Source organism: Belonocnema kinseyi, chromosome 2 (assembly GCF_010883055.1).
Source record: "Belonocnema kinseyi isolate 2016_QV_RU_SX_M_011 chromosome 2, B_treatae_v1, whole genome shotgun sequence".
Lineage (NCBI taxonomy): Eukaryota > Metazoa > Arthropoda > Insecta > Hymenoptera > Cynipidae > Belonocnema > Belonocnema kinseyi.
This window is the reverse complement of record NC_046658.1, coordinates 133,261,592-133,274,556: the sequence shown is the minus strand read 5'-3', so window position 1 is coordinate 133,274,556 and position 12,965 is coordinate 133,261,592. Positions and strand designations below refer to the sequence as shown.

The 12,965-nt window shown below is 20.1% G+C and overlaps 1 protein-coding gene across 2 annotated transcripts in view; it reads left to right on the top strand.

Moving 5' to 3' along the window:
• Nucleotides 1-12,965, top strand: part of LOC117168019 (ATPase WRNIP1-like) — a 31,061-nt gene that overhangs the window by 1,575 nt on the left and 16,521 nt on the right. For both annotated transcript variants that reach the window (XM_033353337.1, XM_033353338.1), the window contains exons 2-3: nucleotides 6,588-6,912; nucleotides 11,622-11,816. In XM_033353337.1, coding sequence (XP_033209228.1) covers nucleotides 6,598-6,912; nucleotides 11,622-11,816 — 510 coding nt within the window. In that variant the 5' untranslated portion in view covers nucleotides 6,588-6,597. The remainder of the gene's footprint in view (nucleotides 1-6,587; nucleotides 6,913-11,621; nucleotides 11,817-12,965) is intronic.

Sequence of the window (12,965 nt, the reverse complement as noted above, 5' to 3'; positions counted from 1 at the left end):
GAATTCATCATTTTAGTTTGAAATTCATTTCTTGGATTCAAAAATGAACTATTCTGTAAGAAATGATTATTTTGTATAATTAATCATATAATTAATTATATTTTTTTAAATAATAAATGATTGTTTATTATTAAAATAAAAATTTATTTGATTTAGGGCTGAAAATTCGACTTCTTTGGTTAAATTTAATTTTTAATTTTTTTATTTAAAAATAAAGTCTTTTTCTGGTTGAAATATCAACTCCGCTACATTTTTATTTAATAATTTATAATTTTAGTTTAAAATTAATTCCTTTGATTCAAATTTAACTATTTTGGAAAAAAATATTTTTGACCATTTTTTTTAACTAAAAATATAATAAAGATTTATTGAATAAATTTAAATAAATTTATTAATATTAATTAATATTTAATTGAAGATTAATTTTACTAACTAAAAAATAATTGTACCATTGAGTTTGAATTTTTTTCGAAATGGGAAACATTTGCCTGAAAATTCATTTATTTGGTTGAAAATTCAACTTCTTTGGTTAAATTTAATTGTTTTTTTATTTAAAAATAGAGTCTTTTTCTGGTTAAAATGTCAACTGTATTAAATTTTTTGTTGAGAATTCATCATTTTAGTTGAAAATTCATTTCTTGGGTTGAAAATTCGAATTCTTTGGTTAAATTAAACTGTTTTTGATTTTAAAATCAAGTCTTTTTCTACTTGAAACGTCAACTGTATTACATTTTTGGTTTAGAATTAATAATTTTAGTTTAAAATTAATTTCTTTGATTAAAATTTAACTATTTTGTAAAAAAGTTTGTTGATTTTTTTAAACTAAATATTTAATTGTTCCACCTAAGGTTGAAATATTATTTATTGGTTAAAATATCAACAATTCCTTTTTTTGCTGAGAATTAAATTTTTTCACTGAAAATTTAATTATTCTACTTAAAGTTACAAATTAATTTTCTGAACTGAAAGTTTTAGTTATACCATTTATGGTTACATTTTTTTTCAAACGGAACTATGTTTCTGAAAATTCATTTATTTTGTTGAAAATTCGACTTCCTTGTTTAAATTTAACATTTCCTGATTTCAAAATAATGTTGTTGAGAATCTATGTCTTTTGATAATTAATTAAAAATAAAATTTTTTTTTTTATTTCAAAATAAAATTTTTTTTTTTTTTTAAATATCAGCTCTTAAATTCTTTGTTGAGCATTCGTGATTTTAGTTCAAAATTAATTTCTTTGGTTGAAAATTTAACTATTTTCTAAACAAATTTTTTTTCTCAATTAAAAATTTAATTATATTTTTTAAGGTTGAATATTTCTCATTGCAAATAAAACTATTTGGCTAAAAACTTATTTTTTTTGTTGAAAATTCATCTTGTCTGGTAAAAAATTTATCTTTTTTTTTTAATTTAGCTTTTTGCTTGAGAATTTAACTATTTTGTAGAAAATTCAACTATTTAGATGAAAATGTAGTTTTTTGTTAAAAATTTATACTTTCTGGTTAAAATATCAACTATTACATTTTTTTTGCTAAGAATTCGTTATTTTAATTAAAATACTTGGTTGAAAATTCATTTCTTTAGTTGAAAAATGATCTATTTCGTTGAATTTTTTTTGACTGAAAATGTCGCTTACATTTTCAGTTTAACATTTAATTTAAAATTACAATATTTTTGGTTGAAACTTCAACTGTTTTGTGGACATTTTGTGAAAATTGAAATTTTTTCCTTTGAAAATGCAAGTTTTTTGTTGAAAAATTAATCTTTTCATTAAGATTTGAACAACGTGTTAAAAATTTATTTCATTATTTGAAAAATTATCTATTTTATTGAAAATATATCTTTAACTGAAATTTTCAGTACTACATTTTTTATTCAAAATGTACCTTTTTCAACTAAAAATTCATGTATTTTGTTGAAAATTCATCTTTTTTGGTTAAAAACTATACTATTTGGTTATAAATTCTTATAATACAATAAATTACGAATTTCCTTCAATAGAAAATTCACTTTTGTTTAAATAATTCGAATTTCTGCTAAAATTTCCTCTAATTTATAATATCTTTTTACTTATTATTTTTTTAGTAAAAAGTTAAAAAAAAAGAATTTTCTGCCAGTATGAGAAAATTTTCGATTAAAAAACGACTTTTCAACAAAATAAGTGAATTTTCAACTGAAAAAGATAAATTTTCTTGCAAAAATGAAAGAGGTTCAACAAAAAAAGAATACAGATTTTTAACTAGAATTATGCATCTGCAATAAAAAAATCAACCAAATAATTGTATATTGAACGCAGAAGATTAATTTCCCATAAAAAAATAAAACTCTTCAACAAAATCATAAGTTATAAGTTCTTACAATGCCATAAATTACGAATTTTCTTCAATAGAAAATTTATTTTTGTTTAATTAGATCGATTTTCTCCTCAAATTTCTTCTAAATTATATTGTCTTTTTACTTATTATTTTTTTAGTAAAAATAATAAGTAAAACTAAAATAATGAATTCTGAACTAAAAAGAGAACATTCATTTTCAACCTCAAATGAAATAATAATGTTGTATTTGAATAATAAATAAGAATTTATTAATTCAATCATTATAATTAATTAAATAATTCATCAAATAAAATAATAATTTTTTACAAAATAGTTAAATTTTCAACCCAAGAAATGAATTTTAAACTAAAATGATAAATTTTCAATAAAAAATGTAATCATTGATATTTCAACCCAACAAAAAATAATTTTTTAATCAAAAACAGTTAAATTTTACCAAAAAAGACTCAAATTTCCAACAAAATAAATGAATTTTTAAGCCAAATAGTTCCACCTTCGAAAAAAAAAGAAAAAAAATTCAACCTAAATGGTATAATTATTTTTCAGTTAAGAAAATTAACTGTCAACCTTAAGTGGAATAATTAAATCATCAGTTAAAAAAAAATTTATAACAAAAAAATTTTACAAAATAGTTAATTTTTTAATTAAAGTAATGTATTTTAACTAAAATTTAACAATCTCAACTAAAAATGTTATACAATTGATATTTCAACCAGTAAAAAGATTTTATTTTTAATTAAAAAACAATGAAATTTAATCACAGATGTCAAAGTTTTAAAAAAAATTAATTAATTTTAAGCCAAATAGTTCCAGGACAAAAAAGTGTCAACCTAAAATGGTATTAAATTTTCAGTTAGGAAAATTAATTTTAAACTTTAAATGAATTAATAATTTTTTATTTTATTAATAAATAATAATTAATCAAACAAATAATTATAATTAATTATATAATTATTGAAATTAAATAATAATTTTTCACAAAATAGTACTTAAATTTTCAACCAAAGAAATTAATTTCAAAATAAAATGATGAATTCTCAACAAAAAATGTAGTGGACGGCATTTTAAGAAAAAAATAATTATTATTTAATCAAAAACCGTTATATTCAACCAACAAAGTCGAATTTAAAACAAAATAAGTGAATTTTTCAACCAAATAGTTCCATTCAAAAAAATATAAATAATTCAACCTAAATGGTATAATTAATTTTTTAGTTAGGAGATTAATTATTGTCAACCTTAAGTGAAAAAATTAAATCTTCAGTTAAAAAAAAAAACATCAAAAAAACATTTTTTCTAGAAAATAGTTAATTTTTTAATATAAAAAATGAAATTTTTACAAAAAATTTAATACAGTAGATATTTGAATCAGAAAATTTTTTTTTTATTTAAAAAATAAGCCATTTAACCAAAGAAGTCGAATTTTCAACAAAATAAATCAATTTTCAGCCAAATAAGTTCCATTTAAAACAAATGTCAACTTTAAATAGTATTAAATTTTCAGTTAAGAAAATCAATTTGTAACGTCAAATGAAATAATAATTTTGTATTTTAATAGTAGGTAATAATTTAATCATTAAATAGTTATAATTAATTTAACAATCCAATAAATAAAATAATGTTTTACAAAATAGTTAACTTTTTTAAATAAAAAAGTTTTATTTAACCAACAAAGTCAAATTTTGGACTAAATTTTAAGCAAAATGGTTCCAATAAAAAAAGTTCAACCTAAATGGTATAATTATTTTTCAGTTAAGAAAATTAATTTTCAAACCAAATTGGAATAATTAAATCTTCAGATTAAAAAAAAAAACTTTTTTTGACAAAATAGTTAATTTTTTAATCCAAGAAATGAATTTTAAACTAAAATAGTTGCATTTAAAAAAAATATCAACTTTAAATGGTATTCAATTTTGAATTAGGAAAATTAATTTTTAACTTTAAATGAAATAATAATTTTTTTTAGTAATAAATAATAATTTATGATATTAATATTTTTAATTATTTATATAATTATTTATATAAAATAATAATTTTTTTTACAAAATAGTAGTTCAATTTTCAACCAAAGAAATTAATTTAAAAATAAAACGATGAATTCTAAACACATTTAGTGGACGATATTTTAGCCTAAAAATAATTATTTTTAGATCAAAAACAGTCCATTTTAACCAAAGAAATCGAATTTTTAACCGTAAATAAAATATTTTTTATTTTTGTAATGAATAATAATCTATTATTTTTAAAATTATAATTAATTATATAAAATAAGAATTTTTTACAAAATAGTTAAATTTTCAACTAAAATGATGAATTCACAACAAAAAATGTAATACAGTTGACATTTTAACCAGAAAAAGACTTTATTTTTAAATAAAAAAACAATTAAATTTAACCAAAGAAGTTGAATTTTCAACAAAATAAATGAATTTTCAGGCAAATGGTTGCCTTTTCGAAAAAAATTCAACCTCAATGGTATAATTATTTTTTAGTTATTAAAATTAATTTTCAATTCAATATTAATTAATATTAATAAATTTATTTAATAATTCTTTATTAAATTTTTAGTTAAAAAATGGTCAACAATATTTTTTCCAAAATAGTTAAATTTGAATCAAAGGAATTAATTTTAAACTAAAATTATAAATTGTTAAATAAAAATGTAGCGCAGTTGATATTTCAACCAGAAAAAGATTTTATTTTTAAATAAAGAAATAAAAAATTTAATTTAACCAAAGAAGTCGAATTTTCAAAAAAAAAAAAAAATGAATTTTAAGCCAAACAGTCCCATTAAAAAAATCAACCTAAATGGTATAATTAATTTTTAGTTGAAAGATTAATTATTTTCAACCTGATGTGGAATAATTAAATCTTCAGTTAAAAAAGCACATTAAAAAAACAATTTTTTTTTAGAAAATAGTTAATATTTTAATCTAAAAAATAAATTTTAATCTAAAATTATGAATTTTTAACTGCAAATTTAATACAATAGGAATTTCAACCAGAAAGATTTCCTTTTCAAATCGAATTTTTAAAATCATAAGTTATAAGTTCTTATAATGCAATAAATTAAGAATTTTCTTCAATAGAGAATTTATTTTTGTTTGAATAGATCGATTTTCTGTTAAAATTTCTTCTAAATTATATTGTATTTTTACTTATAATTTTTTTAGTAAAAAATTTTCTTACATACGATCTTTCACCTCCCTAATTCTCCTCACCTCCTCCTGAATTTATTTTTTGACCGGAAATCTTACAAATATTTGGAGGAAAAAAATCTGTCCAATTTTGTTTTCAACCGGTTTAAAATTCGTAATTCGAATATTTTAATTTAAAGAATTTTAAAATGCAATTTTAAAGACTTATACAATTAAAAATTAGAAGCGTTTCAAATCGAAGATTTTGGATATAAAATATTTTTACTTGATTAATTGTGCATATAAATCAATTAATGATTTTTAAAATGGACTTGTACTTTAAGATTTAAAAAGTGTATAATAATTAATTTTACAATACGATTTGGAATCAGTTCATAATTTTAAAATTTCAATTTATATTTTCTAGGATAATAGAAAATGAGTTTTTATTTTGAAAAATTAATTTTAAGAGAATATTTAAAAAGATTTAAAAAGATTGATAAAAATGATAAAAAATAAAAGTGGAAGATTGTAAGGAAATTTGTTTAATCTTGAAGGATTAAATAAATATTTTAGGAAAAATTCGAATTATTTTAAAAGGTGTTCAGAAGTTCTGAAAAACATTTGAGATATAATAGAAAATTTGAGAAAATGTAAAACAACATTTAATGTTTCAAGATTTAGAAATAAATTTTTGAAGCATTCTAAGGTTTTAGAAAACTGTGTCTTTGAAATGAAAAAAGTTTAACTTTTAATTTAAGAAGTGTTAAATTTATAAAAAAAATTATTCTTTTAATTGTGAATGTTTCTAATTTAAAATTGCATAAAGTGATATAATTTAAAAAAATTTCAATTCATTGATTGACTCTTTAATTTAGAGTTGAAAATTATAACGTGGATTTATATTTTTGGAACCAAATCTTAATCTTTGAACGCTGTTATTTATAAAATTAAAAATTGTTTGATACGGCATTTTAACTGCATTTAATTGAAAATTGTTCAGTGAAAAATTTTTATGAACCGAGAAAAGACATGGAATTTTTTCTTTGATTAAAACGGCCACCCTGGTATTTGAGAAATGTTTTTTATTATTTTCAAATTGTTTTAATTACAGATAATGCATCATGGATAAAGTAGAGTGTCCAGTTTGTTCGAAAGAATTTTTTCCAATTTACATTGACGATCACGTGGGTCGTTGTTTATTTTTAAATGAGCCAACAGAACCAACAAAGGAATTTCATGGGGCTGGAGGGCAAAAAAGACCGGCGCCAAAGGCTTGTTTTTCGAATATCGCATCCTCAGGGACACAAAGAAGTCCAGTTTTGAAAAAATCAAAAACCGATCTCGGCAAAGGTGGAGTTTCCAAAAATACAACATCTTCTCCTACGAGTTCCGGAGAAAAAACATCAAGGACAAATTTTGGTCTGAAACTTAATACCGTATGTCTTTCGATTTTTGAAAAAAAATCGATTTTTGTGATTAATTAATTTTTAACGAAAAAAATTGCCGAAAATATCAATTGTTGCCGTATTTTTAAATGTGCAATAATTATTTTTTCTCTAGGACAAAAAAATTTGGTTCGGTTTCGAAAACTTTTTTATAGAGTTTACAGAAAATGTTATATATTTTGAAAACGCACTTAATTTACAGAAATTTTTTTATTACAACGAAAAAAATGTTATTATTAGATTTTTAGTTTAAATAATTTATTTTCAGCAAGAAAAAGGGAATTTTCAGCAAAATAGATGAATTTTCAACAAAAATGAACTTTTAACCAAATATTTTATTATTTAATGGAATTTGTGCCCTAATGGTTAAATTTTTAACTAAAAAGGTTCATTTTTGTATAAAAAAAAGAATAATTTTTAACAAAATACAAGAATTTTCCACTAAAAGAGAAGCAATGTCGATAAATAAAAATACATTTGTAACAAAAGACGTTAATTTTCAAAGAAATATTTAAATTTTCAACAAAAAAGTAAAATTTTTCAAACAAACTGATGAATATTTGATAAAAAAAAATTCTCGACAAAAAGTTTAATAGCCAGCAAAGAATAATTTTTAATAAAATACGTAAATTTTCCAAGAAATATTTAAAATTTCAACAAAATAGTTAAATTAAAAAAAACTGATAAATATTTGATGAAAAAATTAAATATTAACAAAAAGTGTTATGGCTAATATTTACGCCAAAAAATATTTCAATTTTCAATTTAAAAAAACTGTTAAATTAAACCAAACAATACGAATTCTTGACCAAGAAAGATTTTTCAATCCATAAAGAAAAAATATTTTCAACTTAAAAAAATGATTTTTTAACAAAATAAGTGACTTTTATGCTGAAAAAGATCAATTTTTTAAGCAAAAATGGAATAGCTTCAACAAAAAAAGAAAACGAATTTCCAAATAAAATTATGCATCTTTAATAAAAAAAAGATACAGTTTCAACCAAATAGTTGTATATCGAACTAGAAGATTAAATTTATATAAAAAAAATACAAATTTCCAACAAAATAGATGAATTTTCAATGAAATAGTTTAAAAATTATTAGTTTCAAAAGAAAAAAAATAGTTTTCCTAATAGTTCAATTTTCTACCAGAAAAGAATAATTAACAACAAAATACGTCAATTTTCCAAGAAATATTAAAAATTGCAACAAAATAGTTAAATTTTCAAAAAAAAATTAATATTTGATTTAAAAAATTTATTCTCAATAAAAAGTGTAATAGCTAATATTTACACTAAAGATATGTATTTCAATTTTTAAGAAAAAAAGTTGAATAAATTCGAAAGATACGAATTCTCGACCAAGAAAGATTTTTTAATCAATAAAAAAAATATGATCCAAAAGGTTCAGTTTTCAAGTTATAAAGACGAATTAAAAAAAATGAATTTACAACACAACAATATGAATTTTGTACCAAAATAAGTAAAATTTTAACTTGAAAAAAAACGATTTTTCAAAAAAATAAGTGAATTTTCAACAAAAAAAGAAAACGAAATTTTAACTAAAATGATGCATCTTAAATAAAAAAAAATAATCAATTTTCAACCAAATAGTTGTACATATGTTGAACTAGAAGATTAATTTTCTATAAAAAAATACAAATTTCAACAGAATAGATGAATTTTCAACTAAGAATAAAATATTAATTTATAATTTACAGAAATATGTTTTTAATCAAATAAAATAAATTTTAAACGAAATAGTTTAAAAAAAGATTATTTTCAATAAAAAAAAATAATTTTCAATTAAAGAAACGAAATTTCAACCAAAATAATTGATTTTGCACCAAAAAAGAATTTTTAACAAAGCACAGGAATTTTCAATCAAAAATTTTATTTTTTTTTTTAAATAAATTCTAATTTACAACACAAATAGTTTTATTTTCTACAAAAATAAGTGAATTTTTCACTAAAAGAGACGATTTTTCAACAAAATAAGTAAACTTTCAAATGAAAAAGATCAATTTTCTAGAAAAAAATGAATTATTGAGGCTACAATAAGATTGTTTATATATAATTTTTTATAAAAAAAAAAATAATAATAATTATTAAACAACCTAATATTTTAATTTTTAATGAAATCTTCACACTAATAGTTGAATTTTCAACTAAAAAGGTAAATTTGTATACCAAAAAAGAATAATTTGTAACAAAAAAATTAATTTTCAACCAAAAAATAAGTTTTTTATCAATGAAAAAGATCAATTTTAAACAAAATATGTCAATTTTCAAAGAAATTCTTAAATTTTCAAAAAGATAAAATTTGAACAAAAAATAGAATACTTAATTTTCAGTTATAGAAATATATTTGAAAGGAAATAAAATAATTTTTTAACGAATTAGTGAGATTGTCAACCACACAGATCAATTTGTTACCAGAAAGATTAAATGTCTATAAAAAAAATTGTTGGGCAAAAAATTGACTTTAATTTTTAATAAAGAATTTAACTTTCAACCAAAGAAATAAATTTTTTACCAAAAAGTTTTTTTTAACTACACAAGATTAATTTTTAACAAAATATGTGAATTTTCATCCAAAAACGTGAATTAGTCACCAAGAAGATAAGATTTCTACCGTAAAAGAACAATTTTTTCCGTCGCTATTCATATTTTTTAAACGGAAAAATCTGTAATTTACAGGGTATTTAAATCAGTTCTTACTCGAATTTTTTTTATAGAAAATTCATCTTTTAGGTTGAAAATGTCAATTATTGGGTTAAAAACGATTATTTTTGGATGGAGATTCATTCCTTTATCTGAAAATTAATTTCTTATATTAAAAATTTTACCATATTGTTGAAAATTATTTTTTGTGTCAGTTGAAACTGAATTTTTTTAACTGAAAATTTAATTATTTCATGTTTGGTTTAACATTTATTTTCTTGAGTTGAAAGTTCAACTCCTGGGTTAAAAAGTTCATTTTTTTCGGTGAAGATTCATTATTTTAGTAAAAAATTAATTTTTGTGTCTCAAAAATTTAACTATTTCGTTGAAACTTTGTCCTTTTTTTTGTTGAAAATAACTTTTTTTGACTGAAAATTTAACTATTTCATAACATTTACCTTCTTCAGTTGAAAATTCAGCTATTTGATTGAAAATTTCTGTATTTGGTTGAAATTTTGTCTGTTCTAGTAGAGTATTAATGACTAATTCATATTTCTGATTAAAAATTAATTTATTTGGTGGAAAATTTAACTATACGGTTAAAAATTCCTTTAAAAATTAAAAACTGGTTTGAAAATTCATTTATTTTGTTAAAATTTAATCTTTTTTGCTAAAAATTCATTTACTCGATTAAAATTTACTTTTTTGTGTTAAAAATTGATTTTTAAACAGAAAATTGAACCCTTTCATTATTTGTCAAAAATTATATTTTTTGTTAGACATTAAAATTTCTTGGTCGAAAATTCATCTCTTTTTTATGAAAATTAAACTATTTTATTGAAAATTTATCTATTTTATAGAAAATTTTTCTTTTTTTGGTAGAAAATTCATCCTTTGCGTTGAAAATGCAACTGTTCGGTTAAAAATTCATTTTTTTAAAGATTCATTATTTAATTTAAAAATTAATTTTGCATCTTAAAAATTTAACTATTTTGTTTAAAATTCGTCTTTTTTTTTGTTTAAAATGACTCTTTTGAACTGAAAATTGAATTATTTCATGTTTGGCTTAAAATTTACTTGCTTTAGTTGAAAGTTTATCTGTTTTGTTGTAAATTCAACTTCTATTTATTTTAAGTTGGTATTAAATTATTCACAGGATGTGAAAGAACTGTAATAAAAACAAAATTCCATTTGAAAACAACTTTTGTGTACAGTTTAAGGGCCATCCATAAACTACGTTACTAATTTGAGAAAAATTAATATTTTTTAGTTAAAAATGCAACTATTTAGTTAAAAATTGATCTTTTTTAATTTAAAAATTCACGTATTTTGTTGCAAAATTGTTTTTTTTAGTAGAAAATTAATCTTTTTTGCTGAAAAAAAACTATTGTGTTCAAAGTTGAATTTTTAGTTTAAATTCATTTTTATTCAGTTAAATATTTATAATTTTCTTTGAAAATGGAACTATTTGGTTATCAATTACCTTTTTTGTTTGAATGTCATATTTTGGAAATAAAAATTCCACTGCCTTTAAAAAAAAGTTAGGTTGAAATTAACTTTTTTTTATTAAAAGTCCATATTTTTGTTTGAAAATTCAACTATTTTGGTAGAAAGTTAATTTATTTGGTTAAAAATTTAAATATTTATATAAAAATTTAAATGTTTGATATAGCTTTTTGAAATTCATCTTTTTTGGTAGAAAATTAAACTACTTGGTTGAAAATTCAACTATTTTGTTTAAACAATTTGGTTGAGGATTAAACTATTCTGGTAAAAATATATTTTTTCAATTCAAGTTTTAAAAAATTCTTTCGTTTTTTATTATATTATATATTATATGTTTTTCGTTGAAAACTTTTTTTTTACTTGAAAATTCGTCTTTTTGCGGAAAGTTAAACTTTTTGGATAAAAATTCAAAACTATTATGTGAAATTAATATTTTTCACCTAAAATTAAAATCGGTAACGAAGCTTATGGACGCCCCCTTATATTTATTTTCACAACTATATTTTTATTAAATGAGCAACATAATTTTAGGTAAAAGATGAAGTTCAGAAACCGCCTTCGGGAAATAAGGACCATGTCCCTCTTGCGGAAAAAATGAGACCTATATCTTTTGCAACTTATGTAGGTCAAGAGCATGTTATCGGCCCTAAAAGTGTAGTTTTTCAATTGTTAAATAAGGGAGAAGTGCCAAATATTATTCTCTGGGGACCTCCAGGATGTGGCAAGGTATGATATATAATTTTTAATTAAATACCTTCAATAGTTTTATTTTTGGGTTGAAAATACAATTTTTTTTTAGAAAAGTCAACTGTTTTTTGTAGAAAAATCATTTTTTGAACTTCAAAATTGAACTATTTTGTTGTAAACTAACTTTATTGTTAAAAATTAGTATTTGCGGTTTGAAAAGTCAACTGTTTCGTAGAAAATAGGTATTCTTTCTGAAAGAATTTATATATTTTGTTAGAACTTTTATTTTATTTTTTTGTTGTTAAAAATGCATCTCTGGTTAAAAATTAATAATTTCAGGTTGATTATTCAATTTCTTGGTTCACAGTTAAATTAATTTATTAAAAATAATTCTTTCATCGGAAGATTCATAATATTAGTTAAAAATTCAACTGCTTTGTTAAAAATGAACTTTTTTGTTGAAAATTCGACAATTTTGTAAAAAATTCGGTTTTCTAAATTGAAAATTATTGGTTTATAATTTAAATTGAACTATTCCATTTTTCGTTAAAAAGTGATCGCTTTTAGAGTAAAAACTCAACTATTTGGTTGAAAATTCTTTTTTTTTTAAAGAAAAGCAATATTCTTGATTAAAAATTCGACTATTTTGTTAAAAATTTGTCTTTTTTTTGGCCATATTGACTTGTGTTTTATTTTAAATAAAAACATTTTGTGGTTCTAATATAAACTATTATGCTTTTGGTTGAAAATTTAACTCCTGGGTTGAGAATTTGACAATTTTATTGAAAATAATCTTTTTCATTAAAAATTCATATTTTCGGAATGAAAATTCGACTGTTTTTTGTAGAAAAATCAACTGTTTTTGGTATAAAAGAATAAAATTCCTTGTAAATTAACTTTTTTGTTAAAAAATAATATTTTCGAGTTGAAAATTCAACCATTTTGTTGAAAATTTCGGTCGAATTCAACTGTTTTTGATTAAAAATTAAAATATTTTGTGGTTGAAATACAAATTACTACATTTTTCGTTCCGATCTCATATTTTTTTGGGATGAACATTTAATTGCTTTTCTGAAAACTCTTTTGCGAAAAAGTATTTTTTCTTTTTAAGATTCATGATTTTAATTAAAAATTCTTCTCTTTAGTTTAAAATTTTAATATTTGTTGTTGATAATTCCTTTTTTTTTT